General features: G+C 47.3%; 1 protein-coding gene across 1 annotated transcript in view; it reads right to left on the bottom strand.

Annotated features, from left to right (window-relative positions):
• The window catches only part of PIK3C2A (phosphatidylinositol-4-phosphate 3-kinase catalytic subunit type 2 alpha), a 98,572-nt gene that overhangs the window by 52,424 nt on the left and 25,135 nt on the right, over positions 1–21,013 (bottom strand). Inside the window, exons 4-8 of the mRNA XM_069964984.1 lie at positions 15,747–15,850; positions 14,357–14,514; positions 14,094–14,214; positions 11,859–11,970; positions 3,657–3,736 (exon numbers count right to left, since the gene is read on the bottom strand). Of these exons, the coding sequence (XP_069821085.1) occupies positions 3,657–3,736; positions 11,859–11,970; positions 14,094–14,214; positions 14,357–14,514; positions 15,747–15,850 (575 nt within the window). The remainder of the gene's footprint in view (positions 1–3,656; positions 3,737–11,858; positions 11,971–14,093; positions 14,215–14,356; positions 14,515–15,746; positions 15,851–21,013) is intronic.

Here is a 21,013-nt window from a genome sequence, read left to right as displayed (position 1 = left end):
CAGTTACTATACATTATATACCACATGCTGCTATACTGTACAGTAACTTATATATCACATATCCAGCTGCTGTGTTATCAGGGTTATACAGTTACTATACATTATATACCACATGCTGCTATACTGTACAGTAACTTATATATCACATATCCAGCTGCTGTGTTATCAGGGTTATACAGTTACTATACATTATACACCACATTCTGCTATACTGTACAGTAACTTATATATCACATATCCAGCTGCTGCAGTGTTATCAGGGTTATACAGTTACTATACATTATATACCACATGCTGCTATACTGTACAGTAACTTATATATCACATATCCAGCTGCTGTGTTATCAGGGTAATACAGTTACTATACATTATATACCACATGCTGCTATACTGTACAGTAACATATATCACATATCCAGCTTCTGTGTTATCAGGGTTATACAGTTACTATACATTATACACCACATGCTGCTATACTGTACAGTAACATATATCACATATCCAGCTGCTGTGTTATCAGGGTTATACAGTTACTATACATTATATACCACATGCTGCTATACTGTACAGTAACTATATATCACATATCCAGCTGCTGTGTTATCAGGGTTATACAGTTACTATACATTATACACCACATGCTGATTGCTATACTGTACAGTAACTTATATATCACATATCCAGCTGCTGTGTTATCAGGGTTATACAGTTACTATACATTATACACCACATGCTGCTATACTGTACAGTAACTATATATCACATATCCAGCTGCTGTGTTATCAGGGTTATACAGTTAATATAAATTATACACCACATGCTGCTATACTGTACAGTAACTTATATATCACATAACCAGCTGCTGTAGTGTTATCAGGGTTATACAGTTACTATACATTATACACCACATGCTGCTATACTGTACAGTAACTTATATATCACATATCTAGCTGCTGTGTTATCAGGGTTATACAGTTACTATACATTATATACCACATGCTGCTATACTGTACAGTAACTTATATATCACATATCCAGCTGCAGTGTTATCAGGGTTATACAGTTACTATACATTATACACCACATGCTGATTGCTATACTGTACAGTAACTTATATATTACATATCCAGCTGCTGTGTTATCAGGGTTATACAGTTACTATACATTATACACCTCATGCTGCTATACTGTACAGTAACTTATATATCACATATCTAGCTGCTGCTGTGTTATCAGGGTTATATAGTTACTATACATTATACACCACATGCTGCTATACCGTACAGTAACTTACAATTCACAGATTCTGCTGCTTCTCATTGTTTCATCTCTCCTACATGTTATTCAGAATAATAATGAGTATATTTGGGGGTGGAACCAATTGTCTGCAGATCAGCGATTTCGAATGGGAAAATTTGCTTTAGTGCAAGAGTTATTTGGATTACAAGATTATGCTTGTAATCCAAGGCACTACTCTGTGAGCGCGTGTGTGTGTGTGTGTGTATGTATGTATATTATATACATACAGTGGAGGCTATATACAGTATATACAGGCAGTAGTATATGTATATACATACAGTGGAGGCTATAAACAGGCAGTAGTATATATATATATATATATATATATATATAAATGATTGGATTGAACGGCACTGTGCAGACTTAAAGTCAGATGGCTTCCAGCTTGATCTTCCCTCATCACTTAAACCAGGCAGTTACCCATGTCTAGGTTGCGAGAGTTGTGGTCTAATGATGAAGGGTGATGTATTTTGCCATCCAACTACTGATCGCAGATATAAACTGAGGTATTATGCGACTTGTAAGACTGACCATGTAATTTATGTCTTGCAGTGTCCCTGTCCTTATATTTATGTTGGCAAGACCACTAATGAGTGCCGTATACGGCTTAATAACCACAAGTCCTCCATTCGTACTGGTAGATTAGATCTCCCTGTTTCCAGACATTTTGTAGAGGCGGGGCACACTGTCCAACAATTGAGATTTATGGTTATTGATCATATACCAGTACCACGCCGAGGTGGTAACAGACAGAAAATGTTAAAACAAAGAGAAGCACAATGGATCACTCGCCTTAATGCCTTACAGCCATTAGGGCTTAATGTGGATTTTTCACTGAAAGCCTTCTTATGAGCATTACCGCTGTGCTACCTACTTGTTGCTGCTGTTAGAAAAGAGTACTAAGTTTTATTGTATATAAATTTATCACACTTCACCAATATCTAATTTGTCCCTTTTTTCTCTATTTATTTAGATGGAGCAAGGACTGATACTCACCTAACCCGTTGAACCCTGTCTAAATCCGCTTAATCCTACTCAATATTCTACCCTGATACAACCGTTATGCAATCTTTTGGTGAAGCAATCGATGTCAATCTGAGGGGAAGAGAGACAGATGTGCCCCAGAGAATGGTCATATTAGGCGTCTGGCAGCTAAGATGACAAGGACGGAGTCCGATGCTCATGAAGAGTGAAAGTTCACTAAATAAGAGTGGGACTACGTCTATGCTGCTGTGTACGCTACGTGTGACAATCTCAGAAACTGGGAGGCACGTCCTGTTTTATCTCTCATTCCCTCTAGTCTTTTGCATTATTCACCTTTACCCAGTTCGGGCACCGGAGAGTTTTTCCCTACTCCAAGATGGCGCTCCGGCAGGGGATGATGTTATAGCGCATGCGCGCAGTGTGTCACGGGATCGCAAATGGTCACGTGGAGCCGTAACATTGCGTACATCCTGTTCTGCGCACTTCGCTTGTTTACACGCTGAAAGAAGCATGGCCACGGCTGAATAGGATTGGCGGCACAGGAGGGTGGTGAGTTTAGTCCGACCTCCGGATTAACCATTACTAAGATGGACAATTGCTATTTTTGTATATTTGAGGACTTTGAAGGGATTTTCTATGCACAATGGATTTCTCACTAGGATCGCTATGTAACATAATGTATACTTATGCATATATTTTTCACGTGACTGCACTAGATGAGTGTATTTATGTATATAATTTTCCATTGTTTATGTATGACATCATTGATTGAGAGACATACCCCTCTGGGTGTTACCTTTTGTATAAATACCACATGTATGACACTTTGTACTTGCTTGAGAAAGACTCAACTGGTGAGTCGAAACGTCGCTGTACGTATACGGGTGAATAAACCTGCACTTATTTACTTTATTGGAGTGCCGTCTACCTGCTTCATTTTACTATATATATATATATATATACACACACACACACACACACATATAGTGGAGGCTATATACAGTATATACAGGCAGTAGTATACATATATAAATACATTGCAGGCTATATACAGTATAGACAGGCAGTAGTATACATATACACATACAGTGGAGGCTATATACAGTATATACTGGCAGTAGTATACATATATACAAACAGTGGAGGCTATATACAGTATATACAGGCAGTAGTAATGTATATATATATATATATATATATATATATATATATACACACACACACATACAGTGGAGGCTATATACAGTATATACAGGCAATATATACACAGTGAAGGCTATATACAGGCAGTGTGAGAGGTGCGGCTGGTCCTGATCACGTGGGGGATTAAAGAGGGCGGGGGGGGGGGGGGGGGGGGCGGTCGGGGTCCTTACCGTGTAACCGGCTCCTTATACGGCCTGTCCAGCAGGGCCAAGTGTCTGTGGAGGTCCACCGGGGTCTCATCGTCTTCTGCCTAAAACAAGGAGAAAACATTTGGTATGGTCGCATGACCCCAGCCATATACTGCACACGTATATGGTCACATGACCCCAGCCATATGCTGCACACGTGTATGGTCACATGACCCCAGCCATATGCTGCACACTTGTATGGTCACATGACCCCAGCCATATACTGCACGCGTATGGTCACATGACCCCAGCCATATACTGCACGCGTATGGTCACATGACCCCAGCCATATACTGCACGCGTATGGGCACATGACCCCAGCCATATACTGCACGCGTATGGGCACATGACCCCAGCCATATACTGCACACGCGTAAGGTCACATGACCCCAGCCATATACTGCACACGTATGGTCACATGACCCCAGACATATACTGCACACGTATGGTCACATGACCCCAGCCATACACTGCACACGTGTATGGTCACATGACCCCAGACATATACTACACACGTATGGTCACATGACTCCAGCCATATACTGCACACGTATGATCACATGACCCCAGACATATACTACACACGTAAGGTCACATGACCCCAGCCATATTCTACACACGTATGATTACAAGCTCTGGATGTGCTGACGCAATTAAACTAATATCACAGGAAACGTCCTCAGAAGGAAGTGAAAACGGCCAGTAGTAGTGTCACAGCCCCCCCGATATTATACAGGACCCCAGTAGTAGTGTCACAGCCTCCCCGATATTATACAGGACCCCAGTAGTAGTGTCACAGCCCCCCGATATTATACAGGACCCCAGTAGTAGTGTCACAGCCCCCCGATATTATACAGGACCCCAGTAGTAGTGTCACAGCCCCCCGATATTATACAGGACCCCAGTAGTAGTGTCACAGCCCCCCGATATTATACAGGACCCCAGTAGTAGTGTCACAGCCCCCCGATATTATACAGGACCCCAGTAGTAGTGTCACAGCCCCCCGATATTATACAGGACCCCAGTAGTAGTGTCACAGCCCCCCGATATTATACAGGACCCCAGTAGTAGTGTCACAGCCCCCCGATATTATACAGGACCCCAGTAGTAGTGTCACAGCCCCCCAATATTATACAGGACCCCAGTAGTAGTGTCACAGCCCCCCGATATTACACAGGACCCCAGTAGTAGTGTCACAGCCCCCCGATATTACACAGGACCCCAGTAGTAGTGTCAAAGCCCCCCCCCCCCCATATCATATTATACAGGACCCCAGTAGTAGTGTCACAGGTCCCCCGATATTACACAGGACCCCAATAGTAGTGTCCACAGCCCCCCGATATTATACAGGACCCCAGTAGTAGTGTCACAGCCCCCCGATATTATACAGGACCCCAGTAGTAGTGTCACAGCCCCCCGATATTATACAGGACCCCAGTAGTAGTGTCACAGCCCCCCGATATTATACAGGACCCCAGTAGTAGTGTCACAGCCCCCCAATATTATACAGGACCCCAGTAGTAGTGTCACAGCCCCCCGATATTATACAGGACCCCAGTAGTGTTACAGCCCCCCCGATATTATACAGGACCCCAGTAGTAGTGTCACAGCCCCCCCCGATATTATACAGGACCCCAGTAGTAGTGTCACAGCCCCCCGATATTATACAGGACCCCAGTAGTAGTGTCACAGCCCCCCCGATATTATACAGGACCCCAGTAGTAGTGTCACAGCCCCCCGATATTATACAGGACCCCAGTAGTAGTGTCACAGCCCCCCCGATATTATACAGGACCCCAGTAGTAGTGTCACAGCCCCCCCGATATTATTTATATATATATATGTGTGTGTAAATATCTCCCCATTCTGTGTAGGTATACAGCAGTGTATTATATACTTATTATCCTCCTGTATGAGTGTGTATATATCTCCCCATTCTGTGTAGGTATACAGCAGTGTATTATATACTTATTATCCTCCTCCTGTATGAGTGTGTATATATCTCCCCATTCTGTGTAGGTATACAGCAGTGTATTATATACTTATTATCCTCCTGTATGAGTGTATATATATCTCCATTCTGTGTAGGTATACAGCAGTGTATTATATACTTATTATCCCCCTGTATGAGTGTATATATATATATATCCCCATTCTGTGGTATACAGCAGTGTATTATATACTTATTATCCTCCTGTATGAGTGTGTATATATCTCCCCATTATTTGTAGGTATACAGCAGTGTATTATATACTTATTATCCTCCTGTATGAGTGTGTATATATCTCCCCATTCTGTGTAGGTATACAGCAGTGTATTATATACTTATTATCCCCCTCCTGTATGAGTGTATATATATCTCCCCATTCTGTGTAGGTATACAGCAGTGTATTATATACTTATTCTCCTCCTGTATGAGTGTGTATATATCCCCATTCTGTGTAGGTATACAGCAGTGTATTATATACTTATTCTCCTCCTGTATGAGTGTGTATATATCCCCATTCTGAATATGCGCAATACACCTAAAAGAAGCGCATACATGTGAGAGTGGGGATTACCCTGAAGATAGGATTGTATAGCTTCCTACCTCCTAGTTAGGGAGGGGTTAACATTTAACTGTTTCTAGTTTCTTCCCAGCAACTTAGGACAGTGAGCAGGTATCTGGGCAGATCTGAGGTGAGTTTATGGTGATTGGCCAGATGAAGGATGACGTCAGAGAGCTTCAAGCAAAATCAAGCGTTCGGCGGGAAAGTGGTCACTCTTCGTGGACAAGCAGTGAAGAACGAATTAAGCCTGCTTTCTGTGAAGAGAATTTTACCTCATGATGGAAGATCTATACTACAAGTTGCTGTCTAGAGCCTCCGGTACTGGAGGCAAAGAGTGGCTCCGTCAATGTCTCTCCTCCGCGCAGGAACCGGATGGTGAAGTGGCCGGACCGAGCGGTGTGGGACCGGAGTGTGGCCGGAGGGACCTGTCATCCAGTGAAGAGGACGCCGTTGCTTCGGAGCCCAGCCCGCCAGTGCTGTCTACTCCAAGCCGTGCTGGGATCGGAAGTTCCGGAGGCAGTACCGAGAAAGGAAGAAGAGTCGGCTTCAGGGGAAGATCGGCGGCTCGCAGAAGAGGCGGAGTGCGCAGGCGGCTGAGGAAGACGGCGTCGCCGGTGTCCGAACCGGGTAAACGGAAGGCCGGGCAGAAGGACATGCCGGCGAAGAAGAAAAGAGTGCCAGCCAAGGGTGCGGTGTCGCTGCGATCGGAGGAGGCGTCGGGAACCGGTGAGTATGAAACTTCTTGTGCTCCTGCGGCCCCCCCTCCTCCCTTAGCAGTGTCCGCCCCGGCAGTCGGGCATAATATACCAGCTATAGACGGCTCGATTATTACTGGGATTGCCACATTACTCAAAACGTTGGGCAATGCTGCTGATGGCGGGCAAGTTAATACTGTAACGGGTCAGTCTACTGAGCCCACTGATGTGAGGTCTGATGGTTTTAGAGCAGCGTGGGTACAGTCTAGTAATGCTGATACGGTGAATGTTGTACGTGATGCTGTTCCTGTTAAAACTAACACTAATGTCCCTACATTAAAACCTGGAGTGCCTGAGGTATGGCTTAGGGAGGCTCTCCCTTGTGAAGTGTCTCCCCTAGGTTTCCATCTCTCTAATGGCATGAAAGAAAAAATATGGATTATATTAATATTTTCAGCTTACTACCCCATTATAAAGAGCGCAGTGATAAGAAAGATGAGAAGGAGGAGGATAGGAAGCGCCCTCCTGTAGCTAAGTCCTTCCATAACTGGCTTCAAGCCTTCTGTATTCTGTATCCCCCAACGAACCTGAATGTCCCAGCCTGCCCCTACTACCTCCTTTCGTAAGGGGGTATGTTTCGCATATAATGAGTCCCAATGTAGATGGCTGCAGAATTGCAAATATAAGCACAAGTGCGCGCACTGTGGAGGATCTCACCCAGTGCAGCGCTGCTACAAGAAGAACAGCTCCAGTTCACAGCCATCTACAAGGGATAACTTACCAAAAAGCTCGGACGCCGGTGATACTTCAGAGAATGTTACCAAGGTTAGAGGTATACCCAAACCAAATTATGTCTGATTTAATCAGGAATGGTTTTCATGTACCTTCTTTTCAGGGTCCAGGTTGCGTACCTGTTGACAATTTAAGATCGGTATATTTGAGGCCTCAAGTTGTGGACGAAAAAATTGGTAAAGAGGTTACCGAGGGTCGGGTGAAAGGTCCCTTTTCCTCCCCCTCCTTTTCAACACTTTAGGTTATCTCCCCTTGGTCTCGTCCCAAAAAAGGAGCCTCAAAAGTACCGATTAATCCACCACTTGTCTTGGCCCAAGGGTGCTTCTTTAAACAATGCCGTTGACCGTTCTTCAGTTTCTGTTGTATATAGTTCTTTTGATTCTGCGTTAGATATTGTCCGGCATTGTGGAAAGGGCGCCCTTTTGGTGAAAGTCGATGTGGAAGCGGCATTTTGCCTATTGCCTGTTTGCCCTGCTGGGTACAAGTCCCTGGGATTTTCATGGAGAGGCAAGTTTTATTTTGATAAGTCACTGCCCATGGGTTACAGCATGTCGTGCTTTTACTTTGAAGCCTTTCCTTGTTTCCTTGAATAGGCAGTGACTTTTGAGTGCGGCCTAACATCATGCACGCATTATTTGGACGACTTCCTCTTTGTTAGTAGGTCCGGTTCAAGTGAATGTGCCGAACTAATGAGTACTTTTCACCGATTATGTACTTATTTTGGTGTTCCTCTGGCATTAAGTAAAACTGTTTGGCCCTGTACCAGACTCGAGTATCTGGGCATTGTCATCGACACGACTCCTATGGAATTCTGTCTGCCAGTTGATAAAATTGTTAATGATTTCCATGTTACAGTTGTTGTTGAGCAGGAAAAAGGTTTAAAAGACTTGCAGCGTTTGTTAGGTAGCTTAGTTTTTGCGATCAGAGTTGTCCCTATGGGGAAGATCTTTTGTCGCCGGTTATATTGGGCCACAAAGGGTGTCCGATCCCCCCGTTCTCATATCAGACTGACAGTGTTGATGAAGGATGATATGAGATTATGGTTGAATTTTTTATCTGACTTCAATGGCAGAGCCATATGGCAGGACGATTTCACCTCTGCTTCTGCATTAGGCATTCAGACTGATGCAGCAGGTGCATTTGGATATGGGATTTTTTGGAATGGGCATTGGAGTGCTGCAAGATGGGACGGTAGCTGGATTGATTCACAGGTTGTCAAGAATGTAGTTTTACTAGAATTGTTCCCAGTATTAGTTGCATTGACGTTGTGGGGCATTGAATGGCGTAACAAACGCATAGTGATCCAAACTGATAACAAGGGGTAATGTACGCGATAAACTGCCTGTCGGCCAAGTCTATGCTGGTCGTGAACTTAATGAGACATATTGTCTTGCTGTGCTTACAACTCAATATTTGGTTAAAGGCTGCATATGTTAAGGGTGTGGACAACCAAATCGCTGATTCCTTATCCCGTTTTCAGTTCCGCCGTTTTCGGCTCCTGGCGCCAGATGCGGATCAAGACGGCGTTCCATGTCCAGAACACCTATGGGAATTGATTTGGGCATAACTTGTAAGTTTTTAAAGTTCTCCTTGTCTACTGTCACCTGGTCTACCTATAAACCTGCCCGGTTTAGATGGTGTAAATTCTGTGCCTTATATAACTACTCCTTGTTGTCTGCTCATCCCTCGCAGTATTTATTGTTTATATCGTGGTTATTGAATTGTCGTGTGTCCCGCACTCTCCTTGGTAAGACTGTCACCGGTGTGTCATTTTATCAAAGATGGCTTGGCATACAGCCCATGTCAACCACCTTTCAAGTCTGCCAGATTTTATAAGGTATGCGCAGGTATGGTGGTGTCCACAAGGACGTGAGGAGACCTATATCCTTCTCATTGCTATGTAAAATTTTGTCGGCTTGTGTGCAGGTCTGTAAATCCCCCTTTGAGAGTTTGTGGTTCCAAACTGCGTTTTGCCTTTTTTGGCGCATTCAGAATAAGTGAATTGGTTTCCCGCACTGTGCGTTCTCTATCCCAGTTACTTATTGAGGATATTACCATATCTACTGACTCCTTGTACATAAACGTGCGCAGATCTAAGACCGATTTATGTTCTAAAGGTTCATTAATTACTCTTCATTGTATTCCCAACGAGTCTGTATGTCTGGTGTGCTTGGTCCGGCGATTTTTATCTGCTCGCCCACGCTTGCAGGGTTCTTTTTTGATGCACCAGGACGGCATCTCCCTTTCTAAATTTCAGTTCAGTGCTATACTGAAGCGCTGCCTGAATGTCCTCAATATAGATCCTACTAACATTTCCCCTCATTGTTTCCGTATTGGTGCTGCCACTGAGGCTAATAGAATAGGCTTTGGGTCTGAGTCTATAAAAAGATTGGGTAGGTGGAAATCTGAGCGTTTTATAATATATGTCCGCCCTCATTTATACATATAATTCTCTTTTACAGGTCCCTCGCCAACCGTGATATGGGTCTTAGGCCACTCTTTCATATTTTGGGCCCACAGGAGAGCTTTGGCCAGGCCTTATGCTACAAACCTGGGCCTGAATGAGGTAGTAATATATGTGTGCCCCCCCCCCCCCCCCCCCCCCCAATATAGTCAGTTATTGGGGCAAAGGGCGTACTGGTGTGTTATTTATTTGATGAATTCGGGAGTTATTTATTAGTAAGAAGAGTTATATTTATTCTTGGTTATTCAAATTATTAAATGCTGGTGTTATTTATTATTAAAGAGTTATAATTATCTTGAGTCACATTGAACAGTAAAAATTACATTGGTAAATCCTGGAATAAAAGCCGTGGCCATTCTCCACCGGGAAATAAACACAGTTGTCGTGTCATTATTCAAGGTTTATTTGAATAAGGTTTCAGGAGTAATATCAACTACGATCACATGTGTATGTATACAGCAGTGTATTATATACTTATTATCCCCCTCCTGTATGAGTGTGTATATATCTCCATTCTGTGTAGGTATACAGCAGTGTATTATATACTTATTATCCTCCTGTATGAGTGTATATACCTCCCCATTCTGTGTAGGTATACAGCAGTGTATTATATACTTATTATCCTCCTGTATGAGTGTGTATATATCTCCCCATTCTGTGTAGGTATACAGCAGTGTATTATATACTTATTATCCCCTCCTGTATGAGTGTGTATATATCTCCCCATTCTGTGTAGGTATACAGCAGTGTATTATATACTTATTATCCCCCTGTATGAGTGTATATACCTCCCCATTCTGTGTAGGTATACAGCAGTGTATTATATACTTATTATCCTCCTGTATGAGTGTGTATATATCTCCCCATTCTGTGTAGGTATACAGCAGTGTATTATATACTTATTATCCCCCTGTATGAGTGTGTATATATCTCCCCATTCTGTGTAGGTATACAGCAGTGTATTATATACTTATTATCCCCCTGTATGAGTGTGTATATATATCCGCATTCTGCATAGGTATACAGCAGTGTATTATATACTTATTATCCCCCTGTATGAGTGTGTATATATCTCCCCATTCTGTGTAGGTATACAGCGGTGTATTATATACTTATTATCCCCCTGTATGAGTGTGTATATATCTCCCCATTCTGTGTAGGTATACAGCAGTGTATTATATACTTATTATCCTCCTGTATGAGTGTGTATATATCCCCCCATTCTGTGTAGGTATACAGCAATGTATTATATACTTATTATCCTCCTGTATGAGTGTGTATATATCTCCCCATTCTGTGTAGGTATACAGCAGTGTATTATATTCTTATTATCCTCATGTATGACTGTGTATATATCTGTATATATCTCCATTCTGTGTAGGTATACAGCAGCGTATTATATACTTATTATCCCCCTGTATGAGTGTGTATATATCTCTCCATTCTGTGTAGGTATACAGCAGTGTATTATATACTTATTACCCTCCTCCTGTATGAGTGTGTATATATCCCCATTCTGTGTAGGTATACAGCAGCGTATTATATACTTATTATCCCCCTCCTGTATGAGTGTGTATATATCCCCATTCTGTGTCGGTATACAGTAGTGTATCATGGTGTGGCAGAGTTGGCGCGGCTCCAGGGCAGCAGAAGCCGGGGATGAGACACTGCGGCTGATACTTACTGTACGTGCCAGCGATCTGCAGACAGTGCGGTGACACAGCAGCTGCAGTCTGATCTCCACGTCCCATTTACGGCACATCTGTATATACTCATGGCTGCCCAGACAGTGCTTACTGCGGAATACAAGGAGACAAGATCAGGATCACACCAATGGGTACTACAACGTGCACTGACCGGGGAGAGCAGTATATACACTACACCGTGTACTGACCGGGTATATAGCAGTATATACACTACACCGTGCACTGACCGGGTATATAGCAGTATATACACTACACCGTGCACTGACCGGGGGGGAGCAGTATATACACTACACCGTGCACTGACCGGGGGGGGAGCAGTATATACAATACACTGTGCACTGACTGGGGGGAGCAGTATATACACTACACCGTGCACTGACCGGGGAGAGCAGTATATACACTACACCGTGCACTGACAGGGGGGCAGTATATACACTACACCGTGCACTGACCGGGGAGAGCAGTATATACACTACACCGTGCACTGACCGGGGGGCAGTATATACACTACACCGTGCACTGAACGGGAAGCAGTATATACACTACACCGTGCACTGACCGGGGAGAGCAGTATATACACTACACCGTGTACTGACCGGGTATATAGCAGTATATACACTACACCGTGCACTGACTGGGGGGAGCAGTATATACACTACACTGTGCACTGACTGGGGGGAGCAGTATATACACTACACCGTGCACTGACCGGGGAGAGCAGTATATACACTACACCGTGCACTGACCGGGGAGAGCAGTATATACACTACACCGTGCACTGACCGGGGGGCAGTATATACACTACACCGTGCACTGACCGGGGGGCAGTATATACACTACACCGTGCACTGACCGGGAAGCAGTATATACACTACACCGTGCACTGACCGGGACGCAGTATATACACTACACCGTGCACTGACCGGGACGCAGTATATACACTACACCGTGCACTGACCGGGACGCAGTATATACACTACACCGTGCACTGACCGGGGAGAGCAGTATATACACTACACCGTGCACTGACCGGGGAGAGCAGTATATACACTACACCGTGCACTGACCGGGGAGAGCAGTATATACACTACACCGTGCACTGACCGGGGGGAGCAGTATATACACTACACCGTGCACTGACCGGGGGGCAGTATATACACTACACCGTGCACTGACCGGGAAGCAGTATATACACTACACCGGGCACTGACCGGGGGGCAGTATATACACTACACCGTGCACTGACCGGGGAGAGCAGTATATACACTACACCGTGCACTGACCGGGGAGAGCAGTATATACACTACACCGTGCACTGACCGGGGGGGAAGCAGTATATACACTACACTGTGCACTGACCGGGGGGAGCAGTATATACACTACACCGTGCACTGACCGGGGGGAGCAGTATATACACTACACCGTGCACTGACCGGGGAGAGCAGTATATACACTACACCGTGCACTGACCGGGGAGAGCAGTATATACACTACACCGTGCACTGACCGGGGAGAGCAGTATATACACTACACCGTGCACTGACCGGGAAGCAGTATATACACTACACCGTGCACTGACCGGGGGGGAGCAGTATATACACTACACCGTGCACTGACCGGGAAGCAGTATATACACTACACCGTGCACTGACCGGGAAGCAGTATATACACTACACCGTGCACTGACCGGGAAGCAGTATATACACTACACTGTGCACTGACCGGGGGGCAGTATATACACTACACCGTGCACTGACCGGGGGGGAGCAGTATATACACTACACCGTGCACTGACCGGGGGAGCAGTATATACACTACACCGTGCACTGACCGGAGGGCAGTATATACACCGTGCACTGACCGGGTTTATAGCAGTATATACACTACACCGTGCACTGAACGGAGGGCAGTATATACACTACACTGTGCACTGACCGGGGGGGGGGGGGGGGGGGGGGCAGTATATACACTACACTGTGCACTGACCGGGGGCAGTATATACACTACACCGTGCACTGAGGGGGGGGCAGTATATACACTACACCGTGCACTGAACGGAGGGCAGTATATACACTACACTGTGCACTGACCAGGGGGGGGGGGGGGGGGGGGGGGGGGGCAGTATATACACCACACTGTGCACTGACCGGGGGGCAGTATATACACTACACCGTGCACTGAGGGGGGGGCAGTATATATCAGGTGACACTTACTTCTGCAGCACCTCCTGCTGGCCGCACACCTTCAGGACGTAGCTCTCTATGTCCACTTGGCTCAGGTCATCATGGACCCAGCACAGCGCCTGCATGATGATCAGCTCCACCGGAGAGCTCACTGCATGGAGAGCAAAGACACTGCGTCACCACAGGCAGCGGGTAACCCCGGCAACAGGGCAGGGGCAGCAGGGTAAACCCGGCAAGTCCCTGGTGCAGTATTGCCGCCTCTGGACAGGCACAGCCACATGACAGGTACTCACCATCACAGGTAAAGGTCACCGGCAGCTGGAAGCCTTCGATCTCGATGGACACCTTGGCGCTGGAGATCTCAGCAGTCGGTGTGCGCGGTGTCATCACCGGACTCAGCACAAAGCCGGGATTACCGAGAAGAGAGTCCCAGAGGGAGCGTCGCCTCAGCCTGCAGGGACAAAGCACAATGTAACCGCAGTGTGGGTCCCTGCTCAACCCGCCCCCACCCCACCCCCCCCCACCCCCCCGTACCGAGCAGACCATGCTTGAGAGGGTCCCTGCTTCCCCCCCCATAGAGCGCAGACCATGCTGAGAGGGTCCCTGCTCCCTCCCCCCCCCCCCCGTACCGCGCAGACCATGCTGAGAGGCTCCCTGCTCCCCCCCCCCTACAGAACAGACCATTCTGAGAGGGTCCCTGCTCTCCCCCATAGAGCGCAGACCATGCTGAGAGGGTCCCTGCCCTCCCCCATAGAGCGCAGACCATGCTGAGAGGGTCCCTGCCCTCCCCCATAGAGCGCAGACCATGCTGAGAGGGTCCCTGCTCTCCCCCATAGAGCGCAGACCATGCTGAGGGTCCGTGCTCTCCCCCATAGAGCGCAGACCATTCTGAGAGGGTCCCTGCTCTCCCCCATAGAGCGCAGACCATGCTGAGAGGGTCCGTGCTCCCCCCCCCCCATAGAGCGCAGACCATGCTGAGGGTCCGTGCTCTCCCCCATAGAGCGCAGACCATTCTGAGAGGGTCCCTGCTCTCCCCCATAGAGCGCAGACCATGCTGAGGGTCCGTGCTCTCCCCCATAGAGCGCAGACCATGCTGAGAGGGTCCCTGCCCTCCCCCATAGAGCGCAGACCATGCTGAGAGGGTCCCTGCTCTCCCCCATAGAGCGCAGACCATGCTGAGGGTCCGTGCTCTCCCCCATAGAGCGCAGACCATTCTGAGAGGGTCCGTGCTCTCCCCCATAGAGCGCAGACCATTCTGAGAGGGTCCCTGCTCTCCCCCATAGAGCGCAGACCATGCTGAGAGGGTCCGTGCTCCCCCCCCCCCATAGAGCGCAGACCATACTGAGAGGGTCCCTGCTCTCCTAATGTGTGCCCCGCAACGCCCCCCCCCCCCCGTACAGAGCAGACCATGCTGAGAGGGTCCCTGCTCTCCTGATGTGTGCCCCCCCCCCCCCCCGTACAGAGCAGACCATGCTGAGAGGGTCCCTGCTCTCCGGTCACACCCACCGGTCTCCTCTCTACATTCGATAACAGCCGTGGGGCCATCTGACACGCGCCGGTCTCCCCCTATCTACAATCAATGACACCCGGGGGGTGGGGGGTAGGGGGGGGCACATGACATCCACTGGTCTCTGCAACTCAGGCATACACTCTGATCGGACCCCACGGACGTCCCCGTCTCACCTCTCTACTTGCTGACGGAAGGCGGCCACCTCTTCATCCTCCGCCTCCAGGTCGTGCAGCACAGAGCTTCCCAGAGGCGTCTGCACGCGGCTCCCACCGCCATCCTAGGAGGAGTAAGAGATATAATTATATATATATATATATATATATTATATATATATTACATACACAGAGAGGGTGGAAGGTGTCACGTGTATATACTGCCAACAGAGGTCAGTAGGGTATACAGCGCCTTACAGAGAGTAGGGGAGAACAGCGACAACACTGAGCAGAGAAGAGTCCGCTATACAGAGGAGCCGCCTCACTATACAGATCACTATACAGAGGAGCCGCCTCACTATACAGAGGAGCCGCCTCACTATACAGAGGAGCCGCCTCACTATAAAGATCACTATACAGAGGAGCCGCCTCACTATACATCACTATACAGAGGAGCCGCCTCACTATACATCACTATACAGAGGAGCCGCCTCACTATAAAGATCACTATACAGAGGAGCCGCCTCACTATACAGATCACTATACAGAGGAGCCGCCTCACTATACAGAGGAGCCGCCTCACTATACAGATCACTATACAGAGGAGCCGCCTCACTATACAGATCACTATACAGAGGAGCCGCCTCACTATACAGATCACTATACAGAGGAGCCGCCTCACTATACAGATCACTATACAGAGGAGCCGCCTCACTATATAGATCACTATACAGAGGAGCCGCCTCACTATACAGATCACTATACAGAGGAGCCGCCTCACTATACAGATCACTATACAGAGGAGCCGCCTCACTATACAGAGGAGCCGCCTCACTATACAGATCACTATACAGAGGAGCCGCCTCACTATACAGAGGAGCCGCCTCACTATACAGATCACTATACAGAGGAGCCGCCTCACTATACATCACTATACAGAGGAGCCGCCTCACTATACAGATCACTATACAGAGGAGCCGCCTCACTATACAGATCACTATACAGAGGAGCCGCCTCACTATACAGATCACTATACAGAGGAGCCGCCTCACTATACATCACTATACAGAGGAGCCCGCCTCACTATACAGATCACTATACAGAGGAGCCGCCTCACTATACAGATCACTATACAGAGGAGCCGCCTCACTATACAGATCACTATACAGAGGAGCCGCCTCACTATACAGATCACTATACAGAGGAGCCGCCTCACTATACAGATCACTATACAGAGGAGCCGCCTCACTATACAGATCACTATACAGAGGAGCCGCCTCACTATACAGATCACTATACAGAGGAGCCGCCTCACTATACATCACTATACAGAGGAGCCGCCTCACTATACATCACTATACAGAGGAGCCGCCTCACTATACAGAGGAGCCGCCTCACTATACAGATCACTATACAGAGGAGCCGCCTCACTATACAGATCACTATACAGAGGAGCCGCCTCACTATACAGATCGCTATACAGAGGAGCCGCCTCACTATACAGATCACTATACAGAGGAGCCGCCTCACTATACAGATCACTATACAGAGGAGCCGCCTCACTATACAGATCACTATACAGAGGAGCCTCCTCACTATACAGATCACTATACAGAGGAGCCGCCTCACTATACAGATCACTATACAGAGGAGCCGCCTCTCTATACAGATCACTATACAGATCACTATACAGATCACTATACAGAGGAGCCGCCTCACTATACAGATCACTATACAGAGGAGCCGCGTCACTATACATCACTATACAGAGGAGCCGCCTCACTATACATCACTATACAGAGGAGCCGCCTCACTATACAGATCACTATACAGAGGAGCCGCCTCACTATACAGATCACTATACAGAGGAGCCGCCTCACTATACAGATCACTATACAGAGGAGCGCCTCACTATACAGTATCACTATACAGAGGAGCCGCCCTCACTATACGATCACTATACAGAGAGCGCCTCACTACTACAGATCACTTATACAGCGGGAGCAGCCTCAATATATCAGATCACATCCAGAGGAGTCAGCCCTCACTATACAGATGCTATAAGAGGAGCGCCTCACTATACAGATCGCTAACGAGGAGCCGCCCTCACTATACTAGATACTTATACAGAGGAGCCGCCTCCACTATACAGATCCCTATACAGACGGAGCCGCATAACTTACAGAGAGCCGCCTCACTATACAGATCACTATACAGAGGTAGCCGCCTCACTATACAGATCACTATACAGAGGACGCCCTCCTAAGTACAGATCACTATACAGAGGAGGCAGCTATCAATATACAGAGGAGCCGCACCTCACTATACAGGATCACTATACAGAGGAGCCGCGTCACTATACAGATCACTATACAGAGGAGCAGGCCTCACTATAAAGCATCCACTATACGGAGGAGCCGCACTATACAGATCACTATACAGAGTAGCCCGCCTCACTATACAGATCACGTATACAGAGGAGCCGCCTCACTATACGGAGTGAGCCGCACTATAACAGATCACTATAGCGAGAGGAGCCGCCTCCACTATAATCACAGATCACTATACAGAGGAGCCGCCTCATCAACTATACACGATCACGTATACAGAGGAGCAGCCTCACTATAATCAGATCCCTAGTACAGAGGAGCCGCCTCACTATACAGATCCGACTATACAGAGGAGCCCGCCTCACTATACAGATTCACATACAGAGTGAGCCGCCGTCACTAATAACAGAGGAGCCGCCTCACTAATACCAGATCGAATATACAGAGGGAGCCCGCCTCACTAAATAACAGATCACTAATACAGAGGAGCCCGCCTCACTGATACAGATTCACTAATACAAACGGAGCCGCCTCACTATACAAGATCACTGATACAGAGGAGCCGGCCTCACTATACAGATACTATAACAGAGGAGCCGCCTCACTATACAGATCACTATACAGAGGAGCCGCCTCACTATACAGATCACTATACAGAGGAGCAGCCTCACTATACAGATCACTATACAGAGGAGCCGCCTCACTATACAGATCACTATACAGAGGAGCCGCCTCTCTATACAGATCACTATACAGATCACTATACAGATCACTATACAGAGGAGCCGCCCTCACTATACAGATCACTATACAGACACTATACAGAGGAGCCGCCTCACTATACAGATCACTATACAGAGGAGCCGCCTCACTATACAGATCACTATATACAGATCACTATACATAGGAGCCGCCTCACTATACAGCTCACTCTATCAGAGGAGCCGCCTCACTATACAGATCACTATACCGATCACTATACTAGAGGAGTCCGCCTCACTATACGATCACTCATATCAGAGGAAGCTGCCTCACTATACAGATCGCTATACCAGAGGAGAGCCGCCTCACTATACGGAGGAGCCGCATTATACAGATCACTCATACAGAGGAGCCGCCCTGCCACTATACAGCTATCATCTATACAGAGGAGCCGCCTCACTATACAGATCACTATACAGAGGAGCCGCCTCACTATACAGATCACTATACAGAGGAGCCGCCTCACTATACAGATCGCTATACAGAGGAGCCGCCTCACTATACAGATCACTATACAGAGGAGCCGCCTCACTATACAGATCGCTATACAGAGGAGCCGCCTCACTATACAGATCGCTATACAGAGGAGCCGCCTCACTATACAGATCACTATACAGATCACTATACAGAGGAGCCGCCTCACTATACAGATCACTATACAGAGGAGCCGCCTCACTATACAGATCACTATACAGATCACTATACAGAGGAGCCGCCTCACTATACAGATCGCTATACAGAGGAGCCGCCTCACTATACAGATCACTATACAGATCGCTATACAGAGGAGCCGCCTCACTATACAGATCACTATACAGATCACTATACAGAGGAGCCGCCTCACTATACAGATCACTATACAGAGGAGCCGCCTCACTATACAGATCACTATACAGAGGAGCCGCCTCACTATACATCACTATACAGAGGAGCCGCCTCACTATACAGATCACTATACAGAGGAGCCGCCTCACTATACAGATCACTATACAGAGGAGCAGCCTCACTATACAGATCACTATACAGAGGAGCCGCCTCACTATACAGATCACTATACAGAGGAGCCGCCTCACTATACAGATCACTATACAGAGGAGCCGCCTCACTATACAGAGGAGCAGCCGCCTCACTATACAGATCACTATACAGAGGAGCCGCCTCACTATAACAGAGGAGCCGCCTCACTATACAGATCACTATACAGAGGAGCCGCCTCACTATACAGATCACTATACAGAGGAGCCCGCCTCACTATACAGATCGCTATACAGAGGGAGCCGCCTCACTATACAGATCACTATACAGAGGAGCCGCCTCACTATACAGATCACTATACAGAGGAGCCGCCTCACTATACCAGAGGAGCCGCCTCACTATACAGATCACTATACAGAGGAGGCAGCCTCACCTATATCAGAGTCACTATACAGTAGGAGGCTAGCCTCACTATACAGAGGAGCCGCCTTCACTATACATCACTATACAGAGGAGCAGCCTCACTATCAGATCACTATACAGAGGAGCCGACTCACTATACGGAGGAGGCCGCACTATACAGATCACTATACAGAGGAGCCGTCCTCACTAGTAGCAAGATCACTATACAGAGGAGCAGCCTCACTATACAGATCACTATACAGCAGGAGCACGCACCTCACTATACGGAGGAGCCGCACCTATACAGCATCACTATACAGAGGAGGCCGCCTCACAGACAGATCCACTATACATGAGGAGCCGCCTCACTATACCAGAATCACTGATACAGAGGCGCCGCTCACTATACAGACCACTATACAGAGGAGCCCCGCCTCCTAGACCGATCGCTATACAGATGCTATGTAAGCCGGAGCGCCTCACTATAGCAGATCGCTATACAGAGGAGCCGCCTCAATATACAGATCGCTATACAGGAGCCGCTCACTATACAGATCACTATACAGAGGAGCCGCCTCACTATACAGATCACTATACAGAGGAGCCGCCTCACTATACAGATCACTATACAGAGGAGCCGCCTCACTATACAGATCACTATACAGAGGAGCCGCCTCACTATACAGATCACTATACAGAGGAGCCGCCTCACTATACAGATCACTATACAGAGGAGCGCCTCACTATACAGATCACTATACAGAGGAGCCGCCTCACTATACATCACTATACAGAGGAGCCGCCTCACTATACAGATCA

Source organism: Dendropsophus ebraccatus, chromosome 4 (assembly GCF_027789765.1).
Source record: "Dendropsophus ebraccatus isolate aDenEbr1 chromosome 4, aDenEbr1.pat, whole genome shotgun sequence".
NCBI classification, from domain to species: Eukaryota; Metazoa; Chordata; class Amphibia; order Anura; family Hylidae; genus Dendropsophus; species Dendropsophus ebraccatus.
The sequence above is the reverse complement of the archived record's forward strand: the minus strand, read 5'-3'. Positions and strand labels throughout refer to the sequence as shown.